The 15,000-nt window shown below is 44.1% G+C and overlaps 1 protein-coding gene across 2 annotated transcripts in view; it reads right to left on the reverse strand.

Annotated features, from left to right (window-relative positions):
• Window positions 1–15,000, reverse strand: part of dlc1 (DLC1 Rho GTPase activating protein) — a 151,712-nt gene that overhangs the window by 134,914 nt on the left and 1,798 nt on the right. The window contains exons 1-2 of one of the 2 annotated variants that reach the window (XM_080760404.1): window positions 5,128–5,585; window positions 1–2,115 (exon numbers count right to left, since the gene is read on the reverse strand). The exon at window positions 1–2,115 is cut by the window's left edge and continues 15 nt beyond it. In XM_080760404.1, the coding sequence (XP_080616530.1) occupies window positions 1–2,028 (2,028 nt within the window). In that variant the 5' untranslated portion in view covers window positions 2,029–2,115; window positions 5,128–5,585. Of the gene's footprint in view, window positions 2,116–5,127; window positions 5,586–15,000 lie in introns of those variants that run through there. The other variant, XM_080760405.1, reaches the window with a different exon arrangement.

The raw sequence follows: 15,000 nt of genomic DNA on the forward strand, positions 1-15,000 counted from the left end.
TTTCACCGTGGCTGTTCCCTCTTTGGGCTCACTCCTCCCGTCCAAAGCTGTGCCAGGAGGTTGAGTGCTGCTGCTGTAGGAAACCGCCTCCTCCTCCATGTCCTCCTCCTCCGGTGCGGAGACGCCTGACGTGGCTCCAGGCCTGCTGCCCTGTCCCCCGCTCTGCCCATCTGGCCTGCTGCCCTGTCTCCCGCTCTGACCATCTGCCACCTCCTCCTCCTCGGAGGCAGCAGGTGACTCACCTACGTAACGGTGGTCAGAGCTCTGGTTGTCATGGAGGCCCTCTGGGGAGGAGGACAGCCTGTCGCCGCTGGGCTCTGCTGCTGCTGCAGGAGAGAGCCCGCTTGGCTGTCCTGGTTGAGTAATTGCATTTTCACGAGCCGCGCTAGAGACATTTACGGCCGTGTTATTTCGTGCGACAGCGTTGTCACTGTTGGCCTCGGAGGTGACACTGACCTCGGGGATGGTGTCCAGTTTCACACAGCTGCCGTCCAGTGGTACCTGCTGGTAAGCTTGCGTATTTTGGACCTCAGAAGAAGAGGTCACGTCTTTGGACGCCACGTGTCTGCCAACGTCATCCGTCAGCGCGGGTCTTTTGTCCGTTTTTGACTCCGCAATGTCCACGTTTTCAGGCGCCAACAACAAGCGACCATCCATATCCTCCGAACAGCACTGAGCGTTGGCGCTCGTGTCCGTCGATGAAGTCGCCTCAAAAGTGACTTGGGTTTCTCTCACAGCGCTCCCTGCTCCAGACCGTTCTTCCCCTCGCTTGGCTTGATTCACTGCAGCCATTTCGACATTCTGCTGTTCCAGCGCTGTCTGGTGGGTTATTTCACAATCACTGACCAGAACTGCTGGCATTGTGCTATCACAAAGATCTTTCTCTGCGAGAGCTCTCAGTCCATGACGTTCCTGGGAAGGAAGGTGTGATGCCAAGGTTTCATGTTGGGCGGCGTGGGGCGTTTCATTTTCGTTTCGAGTGTTGCATTCTTTTAATCCTTGAAGCTCGCCAGCAGCGGCATCCGACGATTTTCTCCGTCCAGTGACCCCCTTGTCCCGTTCGCCCTCCACTGTAACGCTCACAATCTGCTCCCCGGCCTCGTTTGCATTCGTCACCGAATCGTTGTTCTCCTTTGGGTCCATTGAGCAATCCATCACAGCTGCAGGCAAATTTACCCTCGAGCCAACGTGGCCTGTGGTGGAGGTTTGGTCTTGTTCAACATCTGGGAGCTGTGTGTGCGATTCCAGTCGGGCAGAAAGAGGAGGCTGTGCTGGTGTGTTCTCGGAGGGCCCGGGAGCTCTGTTGTCGTCGTCTATATGGCTCTCCATTGTTTCCTGTGGCTTTGGATGTGGGCCAGACTGTTCCCCTGCAGCGGAAGCAGACAGTGGGGGTCCATTGTCCGAACTAATAGAAATGCATTGTTGCTCTTCTCCTGAGCTGCGTGGCCGAGCAAAGACATCATAGTCACAGTCACACTCATCACAGCTGTCGTGATTCTCGACGCCGCCCGTACCATCCTCACCTTCGCTGCTTTTCGTCATTTTCACATTGTGGCCACCGCCGTCGCTGGCACAACTGCTCGCATTATGCATAGCACAGTTTGAGTTACGGTGACACTCAGCAGCGTCCTCTGCGTCTGCGGTTTCGGGTCGCCGCCCTGACTCCGGCACCCGTCGCAACAATGCAACGTCCAAAGCCCCATCATCATCACAACCGTCCACTGAACTGCCCCCAGAATCCAGTGCCACGACATGTCCACTCCCTTCTTCTACGAGATGTTCTTCTGACTCCGCGGAGTTGGAAGTGGTCACCTGATGGCAGCACTCTGGCATGGAGACACAGCGAGCCCGGCGTCTCGGGCTCAGCTTGTTGGAAGAACCTCCCGACGTCGTCCCCACCCAGGACGTCCCGCCGCCGCCGACCCCCCCGTGGCAACAGACCAGGTCCAGGTCATCGTAGCTGTACTGCAGTCCCGAGCGGTGGGTCACGTGCTCTTCCCAACTCCTTTTCCGTATGGCTACTGGCATGGCGGACTTCACTGCGCCCACTGCTATCCCATAGAGCTGTTTTACGGTCCAGACAAAAATGCAGCAGGAGCGGAACAGTTGAGCCTCCTGTAAAAAAAAAAAAAAAAAGACAAGAGAAGAGAAGAGAAGAGGGAGAACGGGGGGGGGGGGGGGGAAACCGTTATTAATGTTCAAAAAGCCTCCAAAGTTAGGGGGGTTAACTGAATTTGCAGATGATAATCTGGCGAGTACTGTTACAGTTTGAAAATAAACAGCTGGGGAGTAGCGAGTGGAGGTTTAAGAGGGGCGTGATCATGTCCCATTAGTGTTCCCCTGGAAAGTGTAAATTCAGCTGGCTCTGTACTGTATAAGCTGACATGATCCACATGCCGAGACGGGAGAGCTGATGACATTCCAAGCAAAGATTTCCAGGAACTTAACATAACAAAATAATTAGTTGGCATTCAATGAACTCTGTTCAGAAACATCACTTATTTATTTTTTTACGTTTTGTTTTTGCTTCAAAGACAAGAAATGGCCTGTAAAAAATAGTTATTGTAAACTACGAGGATGATAAACAACATATGGCTAGATTTCCTTGTTTACTTCTTATAACGACATACTGTACAGTCAGTCAGACAGACAGTGAACCAGTCAGTTCAAAACCGCACAAACCTTCAACACACCAACTGTCCAAAACAATTCTGATAATTCTTTTAAAAAACCGTCATACTCCACATAACCTTAAACCCACAAAAACTCTCTGACAGACGTGAATTCCGATGATGCAACCGAGAACATAACCGAAAGAAAAGTCAAACAAGTACCAATAATGAACCCGCAGTGAGTTGTTTGTTTCCTCACGAGAAAAAGAAACAATTGGACATTATTCACTGCAACATTTTGACAGGGTATGACAACATTTTATAAGGTTAAAACTAAACTGAAGCATGACATTATTTAGGGGGCGCTGTTTAATTTGGGGGGGGGTTCTGTGTGCCACGTGGATACAAACATATTAGAGAAGTTGTCATTAAAGCCTAAATTAACCAGTGGTGATTTCGTCGACTAAAACTGAAACGAAAAATGTTCGTCGACTACCTTTTTTTCACTGACAAAAACTAAATAAAAACGCGTTGTGAGCTTGTAGATCGGTTATTTTCAGCAAGTGTAAAAGTAAGCCATTACGACAGCATCAAGGCCCGCCGAAATACATTTTAGTCGACTAAATCAACTGCAGATTTTGTCGACTAAAATCTTATGATATTTAGTCGACTAAAACTAGACTAACACTAAGACATTCCAGGTGACTAAAATGTGACTAAAACTAAATTAAGTTTTATTCCAAAATCCAAAATAGAAAATGTCTGCCAAAAACAACACAGAAATGAACCAGACCCAGAAGTAGACCTATTACCTTCAGTTGCATTTATTATTACCCATGTGCAGTGGTGGAAAGTAACTCAGTACATAAGCTTTGAGATACTTTACTTGAGTATGTCAAATAGTCAGTACTTCTGTACTTCTGTTCAGTACTCCAATACATTTCAGAAGGCCAATATAGTACTTTTACTCCACTACAATTATTTTACAACTTTAGTTACTAGTTATACTTTATGTATTTGTATTATTGTTACAAAACATACATTAACCACTTCAGCCATTTGAAAACAGCAGATCTACAAGCTCACAATGCGATCAGCCTTTTTCTAACCATTCCTTTTACACTTTTTAAAAATATGAAATGGGACAGGATTTCTGCATAACGACTAGTACTTCTTACTTTGGGTACTTTAAGCACATCTTGACGCCAATAATATACTTTTGTACTTTTACTCAAGTACATTTTTGGATTTCCAGGACACACTTTTACTTGTAACTAACGGAGTACTTTTACATTGCAGTATGGATACTCATACTTAAGTAAAGTACTTTTACATTGCAGTATGGATACTCTTACTTAAGTAAAGTACTTTTACATTGCAGTATGGATACTCGTACTTAAGTAAAGTACTTTTACATTGCAGTATGGATACTCGTACTTAAGTAAAGTTTTTTTTCCACCCCCTGCCCATGTGTGACACGTCAGTGTCTGTTGTGGAGAAGAAGAAAAAAAGGTCAATTGAAAATACAGATGGAGCATCACATCACATGAGAGCCTCCACATTACAGTCACAAACTATACCCAGCTCTACGCTAGCAGGGAATAACACACACCACAGAGAGACACAAGATCAGCATTTCTGATAATAACTGTCTGGGACTCAATCTGCTACGCTGCAAACACATCACATAAACACTATAGCAACAAACGTTTAAATTAAAGAGCATAATGGATAGATATGGTAATCGAAGGAATAGGGATATGTAACAGTAATCATGCTATCAGAGAGAAAGGTTTTATGACCTATACTAACTTAGGCAAAACGTAATAATATAGCAGCCTTCAGGCATGAAAATTGCATCCAGAACTAATAGTGCAAAGTAGGTTGACGCCGCTAGGTTATTAGCGTGGAACATCTATGGGGACACTTACAAACAACCGGAGCATCTGATTACATTTTCTGTACATATTCTGAAACATTGTATAATACGGGCATAAACTGTGCTGCGACAGTGCTTTGCCTTATTTTGTGTATTTTCCTCCTGTCCCTCTTTTTTTGATAAATAGTCTTATCTTGATTTTTACAATATTATATCTTTGCTTTTACCATTTAAAAGGCTACATTATATGTATACACAATTATATCAAATTATTACCGAAAAGACAGAACTTCAATCCAGAAGTACTTCTATACTGTATGTAGTCGGAGATAAATGATGTGCTATGATGTGATTTTGAACCTGCTTTGTATACAACTACATTTCAAACACAGATAAGCCACGATTCTAAACTTCCCACCTCTTCACAAGCCGTATCTTTTTCCTCAGTAAGTAAGTACTACATCAGCTGGATGTTTCAACAGCCCAACTGTCAGCATGACACAGACTACAGCACCTGGTTCATTTGACAAGTAAAAAAGGTGGAGACATCCCATGAGATTGAGTCTCAAATCCAATGTTAAAACACATTCGTTTTAGTTACAACACTACATTAAAGGAATGTCATGCAATATGTACTTATTATCTGTATTCCAACGAAGAGATGAGAAAGTCTCTCATGATGATGTTATACTCCAGTAGTATGCAGTCTGTCAAATGGTTCATTATTATCCAGGCAATGAAACAATCCAGAAACGTGGGTGTAGTTCCAGTTCTTGCTCGGGTTACAAAGACAGAGGTTGTTATTTAACTGAGACTTTTTAGCAACTTTCCACTTCATTCATTCTGCAGCAATCCCCCCGATTTAGGACGTAATGATTCCAAAATCCAATTCCTGGCAGTATAAACACTTTTCCTTGAATACTAATCCTTTTTTCTGGGTCCGAGACCTAGTGAAACGCATTTTTTTTCCGGATCCTCAAATTAATCACGTTTAATATGTTCACTGGCAAATGAAGGAGAGAGAGACCCGGGTAGCCCCCGGTGGCAGGCAGAAAGTGTGGGGGAACAGTATAAAGGTCCATAGACAGCTTCCATCTTGATCACATTAGGGGTTTTTGCTGACGCTGAGTGCCTAGATTCGGGCTGGTGTAAAAAGGGGCAGGGTTTTTTTCTCTCCCCTCCTGCTCCCCTCCACTCAGCCCCTCTCTCTCCTCCGCACCTCCCACCCCAGCGATTCTGACAGTGGAGTGAGTCACATCCTAAGAGAGAACCCATCCCCTAGCTGGTTCGCAGGATCAAAGCTCATCTATTCGTCCCAACGTCCACTATTTTACGCTTTCCTATTTTGTTTTCACTCTATGATACTTCCTCTTGACTCACGGCAGTCTCATGGAAATCTCTCTCTCTCTCTTTCCTGTTCTCCAAATTGGACTGGCTATATTCCTCTCCTCCTTAGCTCACTATCTTACCAAGCTGGGAAAGGCTCCTTCCAGTTGCTTCTAATCAGGGACGTGCACATATAAGACATCAAAGGGGGCTTCAGCCCCTGCCCTTTTACCCTGTTGTCTGTAAAACAACTGCCCTCTCCATGCAGCATTTACTATGGTGAAATAAATGCAAATGCCACTCCAATTAAAACATCATTCAGGAGAACTGCTTTTTGTCCCCCTCCGAAGTCTCCTGACCTTGAACACAGCATTTTGGCGTTGAACTAATTTGTTTTCTAAATCCATGTCGATACACCACATCGTAGGTAAAGATTGCTGGGGTTGTGCCCCCCCGCAAATAGCTGATCTACAAGCTCTCAACGCATCACGCTGTGACGCATTGAGACCTTGTAGATCTGCTATTTTTGTCAAAAAGTGCCCTCTTTTAGGAGTTTCAGCCCCTGCCTCTCTGAGACTCTCTGCACGTCCAGTTGGTTCTGATTAGTAACAGACAGGCTGCTTTGTAAAGAACGATATGGCTCTGAGCCCAGTGAGATTGGCGTATGTTTTGGCAGTTACAGTATATCTGGAGGCGTGTTGGTTGTCCTGCAACTTTACAACCATTCTTAATCAAACACATGACACTAAAAAAAACAACATACAAAGTGATAGTTTTTATATAGAACTCTTGAAGATTTATATTCTGGCTAAATTTACTGTAAGTAGCTAGCTATTAATATACAGCTACTTTAGGAGAGGGACAGATCAGTGCATTAACCTTATGCTAATAATATAATAATATAACGGTTTTTTAAAGAATCCTCAAAGAAAAACAACATTTACGGCATTCCTGAATGCCACCCATTCATTTCCTAATATAGATATTGTGTTAGGGAGCCGTTACAAGCCACAGACTACCACTCAGTATGCTTGGTGTTTGAAGAAAATGCTTCTTAACTCTGACTTGGATGACCTAATGAAAACTGATAATAGCCTACACTAACACAACAGAAAATCCTTCAACTTTCCTGGATATATTCTACAGTATGAATGTGAAAGCCATAGGGGAGTTGTAAAGCAAGAATGAATAATTCTATTCTCAAGAAGATGACCAGTGCTGAGGCTCTGCTCTCAGAGTCTGCCCTCACTTGAATGTCTCTGGGTTCCCATAAAAACCCCCATGATTTACACTACTACACATTTAACCGTCACGAACGGGTTAAAATGTCTTAGAAGGGAACATCACATTCTGTTCTCTCTGCTCTGCATCAGTCCACCAACAAGTAGTCCAAATGCCAAATGCCGCAACATTGTATCTACGATCTCACAATTTGTTATGATTACTGCACAGAAGGTGCCTATGCCGGGTCAAAGCAGGAAGTTAGGATGAATCCCCCCTATTCCTCCTCCCCACTGTAACCCTGGCCTCTGGCCTCTCTCTGGGTCATCCAGATGTGAGATGAGTGCTTCTTTTCTTAGGGGGCCTCTGTGAGAAAACTATGCGCCCTCTCTCTCTCTCTCTCTCTCTCTCTGTCCTCCTTTATTGACACTCCAGGGACACACAGATGGCCGTACTCAGGGGAAAGGGATGCGATCTCTAGACAAGACTCCTCTGTAGCGTCATGTCACATGTGCTGCTCTGTGGTCAGTCGGGGCAGAACGCAGCTATCTAGCGTCTCTTCTCGGTCGCGGCGGCCACCATGTGGATACAGCTTGGCTATTGAAGTGCACTAACGGGGCAACACCGTATATACCACCATGACTCAGGCTATCCACTCATTAAGACTCCTCTGGAAGTCCACAACGTGGGCCTGTAATTTAAGGGAAGCTATATGGAAAACCTTCTGCCAAACACGTTGCGTGGCCACTGGCCACGGTGCGACCGGTCTACGTCACACACCACGTCTGAGCCGTCAGTCGGAGGGTGACGCTGCATAAACACGCGCTCAGTCGATGACACACGCAAAGGCCTGCCCTGCGTCCATTAGCGAGCGCGTGTGTTTTGTTTGGCTTTCAGTATGACGTGCCCACTTGACTTTCAGACTTAGTTTGGACTGGTGAGACGTTGCTATATCAAACAGTCCTGTCTGCGATGGAGAGGAAGTGCGTACTGTACCTCTGCAGTGAAACATATTTTATACTTTCTGAAAATAGCCGGTCTGCAAGCTCACAACGCGTCGCAGCGTGACGCGTTGTGAGCTTGTAGATCTGCTATTTTCAGCATGCAACCAAGTGTAAAATGACTTATACTGGAGCTCTTGTCCACTAGTCCCTTCCTAACATTTTAGTTCTTATTTGTCTACGAAATTGTCAGTATATTTAGTCTTGGTTTTAGTCATCGTAGCTTCGTTTTTATTTAGTTTCCATTTAGTTTTCGTCAGTGAAAAAAGGTAGTCAACGAACATTTTTCGTCTTAGTTTTAGTCTACGAAATCAACAGTTTCAACACTGGTGGAAACAAATGAGCCGAGTGCATATTTCAATTTCTCAACGGTTTATTTGTCCAACAACGTGAGTCATAGTAACATGCCCCAACATCGTCAGCCATCGTCAAGATGTGAGTGGACATTCTTTTGGACAACACCATTTTGTCACGTGACCAGTATAGGATCACATGGACAGGATAGGTGCAAATAAAGAGCTATTCTATGATGCACCCATCATAATCCCTCACTGTTCAACCTCCAGGGCCTGGAGGAAACCGTCTCAAATTCCTCCCCGATATAGTTTATTATTGGAAAACATCCAGTCTAAATCATGGGTATTGAAGGATACATAACATTTGGCCTTGGTTTGTTTAAAAAGAAAAAAGAAGAATAAAAATCTCTGTCCCACCCATAACTCAGCCATTTTGAAGTTCTTGCTCACACAAAGAATGCTTTGACTATTTGTTATTATTTAATTTTTTTGAGACATCAAATGGCCATTTTTCTACTGTACTTGCCCAGCAGTGAGTGGAAGTTGTAAAAACACATCTCAGATTGATTTACACTTGCAAAAACAAACATAGAGTTTCAAAAACTCCTTTTGGACAACCTAAAAATAACATCAAAAACCCCACACCAAAATCATTTCAATACCTTCCATTCATTCGCAATGCCCTGCGGTCGCCTATGCTTCTTCTCGAACATTTCTACCAAAAAGAAAAAGTCTACTGCTGTATGGAGAATTACCCGAGGAATTCATAAAATAATGTATTTCTGTCTGGAACTTCACGGCACAGAAAAAGCAAGATCTAGTCAGTAGCCAAACTTTATTTATCCAACACTGAAAAGCGCTTTTCAATCAAGGCAGATGATCATGATATAACCATAATAAATACATCGTAATCCATGAAAGCAAAGCCAAAGTTCTAACGTGTAAAAACACTTACATCTACGTATGTACACATGTATGAAACACACGGTAGTTAGTGTAGTTTATATGGTTCCGCAGAGCTAATAATCAGTGGGCTCATGTGAGCGCTGTAATTTTGTCGAAACTATGACGAAAAATGTTCCATCTACTACCTTTTTTCACTGACGAAAACTAAATGAAAACTAAGCTATGATGACTAAAACTAAAGACTAAATACATATATTGACAATTTAGTTAACAAATAAAAACTAGACTAAAATGTTAGGAAGGGACTATAGTGGACAAGAGATCCAGTAATCTTACACTTGGTTGCACAGATCTACAAGCTCACAACATCATCACAACAATAATAATTTAGAAGAAAAAGGCTAGCCGATCCATCAGGACCGTAGAACATTTTTAAATCCAGAGAAGCTGATCAATCTAGATTTGAGACCCAGTCAAGCAAAAGTGTATGTATTTTATTCGTTAATATGGATTATAGTGATTAGTAGATAAGCCCTTAGAATCTCGACCGGTCGAGATAAATTATTTTTCTTAGCATGTCCATTCCAGGGCTCTTACATGTTCCGAGTGACGTGCATGAGACAGGCCCGCAACTATCCATTATTTACATAGTGATTATTCTCTGAACTACTTTTTTCGATTAATAGAATAATCAAAAAGCTCATTTGTATATATTTTTGAAACAAACTGATTTAGTTTTATACTGTTTCTTTTCCTCACTACTTTGAAACATTCTTGATATTTTTTGGTCCAATGAACGATTATTAATCGATTACTTTATTAAATTATCAATCGATTCTGTTTTAATAATCGATTTGTGTGATTAACTGTTGCAGCTCTAGACTAGTGCTGTGTATTGCATACGAGTGCTGATGTCCTAATTGGCTATTTGTATGCCTTGTGGGTCAGCAGTAGCACCCATCTCACTCTGAAGGGAAGCATGCCAGCTCCCTCGCTTCATGGTCAAAACCAAGACTTATCAGGAGGAGAAAACAAAACAAGCTAGCCAACGGACGGAGAGAGCAGGGCAGAGAGCAACTATGTGCTTCAGTAAGACAAAGGCTTTTGAAAAGTGATTAAAATGTTTAAACAGATTTTGCGACCCTAATATCCCCAGACAGGTAGTTCCAAAGTGCAGATATATAATCCATTCCCCCTGGCCTTGCACCAGCATCTCCCCCCACAATAATAACACCAGAGCCCTTTCACTGTGGACAAACGCATTATGTCTTTATTGCGACCCTATAGGTCACATTTACTATGAAAACCTGCATCTCCCATCCGTTAGTCACACCTCCGTATATGGTCATGCCTCGTGACATAGAGATAGAGATAGAGATATACTTTATTAGTCTCCCGAGGAAGAAATTTGTCTTAGACATCACGTGTCCATATATGGTCACGCCCTCGTGACATCTCGTGACATCATGTGACGTCATGGAGACCCTTAGATCTCCCATGGCATCACGCCTCGTGACACGTCACGCCACCATATATGGCCATCTCCATATATGAAGATCACGACACTGACCTCATCTAACCCTGGATAACCACACATACGATGTTGATCTGACCCCCCAGGCCAAAGCGCCAGCGCTCGCCCAGCAGTCTGCCGTCACCCAGACGGATGCATGCACGCAACCTGGCCCCTTAGGTCGCCCTCAAGAGGCCTGTCTAACTATGTGTTCCATTTGGGACACACACACACGCATGCGCACACACACACACACACACACACACACACACACACACACACACACACACACACACACACACACACACACACACACACACACACACACACACACACACACACACACACACACACACACACATTGCATCTCCAGACGGGTCAAATCATGCGTTGTTGGCAATAATACAAACTACATTTGTATTTTCTGGCTCAAACACATGCCCAGCACAACCACTACTGGCACTGAAGCAAATGCAGATATGCAGATAAGAAACCTTGAATCTATACACATTTCATCTCTTTATGTTTTTTTCTTTTTTGTAAATGAATGACCTGTCCGTCCGTCTGTCTGTGTACAGCTAATCTCCGGCACCATTGACCTTGTCAATTGCACCATTTTCTAGTTTCACGCTAATATTATTCTGTTTTAAATGAGAAAAGTCACACCCGTGTGGAGTGAGGGGCGCTCTCATCACCGTACATCATCATGATGTAACGTGTCGATTTGCTCGGACACATATGACGTAAATTCTCCATTCATTGTCAATGGCATTTAATGTTTGTGTTAACACAAAATTTGCCGATTTGCTCAGACACATACTGTATGACGTAACTTCTCCATTCATTGTCAATGACATTCAATGTTTGTGTTAGGACTAGACCACACTATAGCTGAATATATGGGTATATACTGTAGGCGCCCCTCAAAAAGAGGTTACACATCAGCAATGGTTACTCACCTTTCCACTTTTTTTTATTGGCACACACCAACACAAACGAACGCTTACGCGTTCCGGCTCGAAGCGGCCTATATAGTGCTATATACATATTGTTCCTTCAACATATTGTTGTATAACGACTTGGAATCTGGTGCAATCTGCAGACAAGAGACATACGGTATTCGTCCTCGTGCTATTGTTTATAAGCGGTGACTCTTGCACTTGGACTTAACCCATTCTGGGCAGGAACCCCTTTTGGTGTTTTAAGCATTATGTTACACGTTATCAGATCTACAAGCTCATAGCGCGGCACTCAGTGCCACACTATGAGCTTGTAGATCTGCTATTTTGGAAAAATCGTGAAAATGTGGCGCAAAATTCAACTCAAATCTTTGCTTCTGGGGGGGGGGGGGGGGTCTCTGGGACAAGATATTTTCAGATAGGGGTCGGTGGCCAATTACATATCATTCTTAGGGTTCTTGACATGAAATATTGAGCACCACTGATATACATAAGGTTTTTCAGAAAACTGTCAGGATTTTAGAAGACATTTTATAAAATTTCGACGCCTGGCCTAGATGGGTTAAGTGCTGGTTATGCACTGGGGCCAGTTAACACGCACACACACACCCCCACCCACCCCAGCAGGCCAGCACTCTGCTGGACATCTGCTGACATGGCCAACTCCTAGCGGAGGTTGGAGGAGAGGAGCTGTTGTCCTTGGACACTGTTGCCACAGCAGCATCACAGCAGGAAATGCTCCAGACGGAGCGTCACAGGGCATGATGAGGGCTACGAGTACGTTTCATCATGACGAGATGAGAGAAATGGGCCGGGGGGAGCTCACGTTTCTTTTTCCAAGTGTAAACCTCCCAACATCTGTCCTTGTGCTAATTACGTATTTACCCTGACTGATAACGGCAGTGGTTTTCAAAGTGGGGTCCGGCGGGGACCCCCCCCCCCCACAGGGGCTACTTGGGGGAGTTCCAGGGGAGCCGAGCTAAATGATAGTTTGGAACCAAATGGACCCTTCATGAGGGTGTACAAATGGAACCAAATGGTTTTGTACGCTCCCTCTCAAGAGTTAAATTAACATTGATTTTACAATATGAATTGGTGTCTCAGAGAGAGAAATGCCATTAAATGGGGGTCCGTAGACTAATGCATGTCACACTGTATGGGGGTTCTTGAAACTAAACGGTTGAGAATCACTGCTAGAGCCGTAAAAGTCTTCTTTCATGGCGGTCCCTGGCATATCACTTCAAATGGGGGTCCCTGGCATATCACTTCAAATGGGGGTCCCTGGCATATCACTTCAAATGGGGGTCCCTGGCATATCACTTCAAATGGGGGTCCCTGGCATATCACTTCAAATGGGGGTCCCTGGCATATCACTTCAAATGGGGGTCCCTGGCATATCACTTCAAATGGGGGTCCCTGGCATATCACTTCAAATGGGGGTCCCTGGCATATCACTTCAAATGGGGGTCCGCGGGTAATTGTCAATTTGGAGGTCCTTGACATGCAAAGGTTTGGGAACCACTGGCCCACGGTAACAAGTGGCATGGAACCAATGGCCCACGGTAACAAGTGGCATGGTTTGTGTGGTTACATTTGTTTGTTGTTAGCGAGATAACTTGATGACGGCTCGGCAGATTTTGGAAACTTGGGATAGAATGATCAATAGGCTAGCCACCATGAACATATTATTCACTTTTGGGTTAAAAAAGCTCAAAGGTCAAGGTCACTCACAATCAGTGTCGTGGTCTGACCGTTAGCTAAATAAATCCAGAACAGATGGGTGGATGGTGCTCCCATTTTGGCCGACAGATTTTGAACAAACAACGGGCGTACAGCCGGCGGAACTGCAGAACAGTCTGGTATTCCTAAAGTAACCCAAGTAAATTATGCTTAAACGGTTAAAACTATAAACCTTATTCCTCCTAACCTTATCCTCAGTAAAATGGTGCCAAAACGTAACACTATTCCTAAACTGAACCCCAGTAAATCTATGCCTAAGCCTACACGTTTTCCTAACCTTATTCTTAGTAAAAAATAAAATAAAGAATACAAGAACCTCCGCACCGAGTGGTCAGCGGAAAAAAACAAGGGCAAGATGGATTATGGGCGACGTTACCGGTTACCTTTTGAACGGTAAGTCACAGAACTAAAATGAGCCATTCTGATATTCAAAGCACACCTTGTGAATCTCTTTATACTGATTTGGTCCAAACGCCTGGCACAAATAACTTCTTTGACTATAGAATTATATAGACACAATGGACACAAGGAAGTGGCAGGCACTCACTTCTGCTGATTATAGGAAAATTACAAAGAGATGCAGTAGGAGAGTAAGGAGAGATGAGGCCTGACTGTGCCTGGACATCTCCATTGAGGCGCGCGCTGAGTGCCGCTCTACCAAACTAATTTGGCACGGCTTACGGGTGCTTTTAAACTCCACTATGCGCCTTCCCAAATGTGTGTGACCAAAATAGCAGGCAGACTTGCTGACTTGCGGGCCGCGGGAAACGGCGGCGACAAAGATGTTGCCCATAGGCTCTAGCTGCATGACAGCGGGTTGCGTGTTCGAGTCCATTCATGACCACCTTTGCTGCGTGTCTCTCCCCTTCTCTCTCTCCCGAGCTCTTTCCTGTCCATCTTCACTGTAACTATCAATAAAGGCACAAAAGCCAAAAATAAAATCTTATTTAAGCACTGACTGCATAGCATAACAGCGACCAATCTCCTCTCACTATCTCCCCAGCCTCCTTTCTCACGTATTATGACTTCAGTAATTGAATGAATTAACTTCACTCATATTATGTCTATAATAATGTTGATGTAATAATTGTGTTATCTTCAGGTGCTGTCCTATGGGGGATTTGAGTGAGCTCAGGGTCCAGTCCATGTCTTGCACACATTTTGGCTCCAGTCACGCCACCAAATAAAAATGCGTAACATCATCGCAATATAACAAGTTGGATGTGTATGTGCGCGACTGAGTGTGTGACTGTGTGTGTGTGTGTGTGTGTGTGTGTGTGTGTGTGTGTGTGTGTGTGTGTGTGTGTGTGTGTGTGTGTGTGTGACTGTGTCTATCTTGGGCTTTCCAGTAGACCCAATAAAAATGGCTGCATATATAGGGCACCGACACCACATAAAGAGTATAAGTCAAGCGTGTTCAGAAGTATGAGTGCTCAGTTGCACCTCCATAAGAGTGAAAAGTGGACACGATGACCGCAGCTAAAATATTTATCCTGCCCCGAGGTCTCCCATGCAAGGCAGGACTAACGTTTATACAGCAATGAGAG

Source organism: Protomyctophum bolini (assembly GCF_963924005.1).
Source record: "Protomyctophum bolini genome assembly, chromosome: 3".
Classification (NCBI taxonomy): domain Eukaryota; kingdom Metazoa; phylum Chordata; class Actinopteri; order Myctophiformes; family Myctophidae; genus Protomyctophum; species Protomyctophum bolini.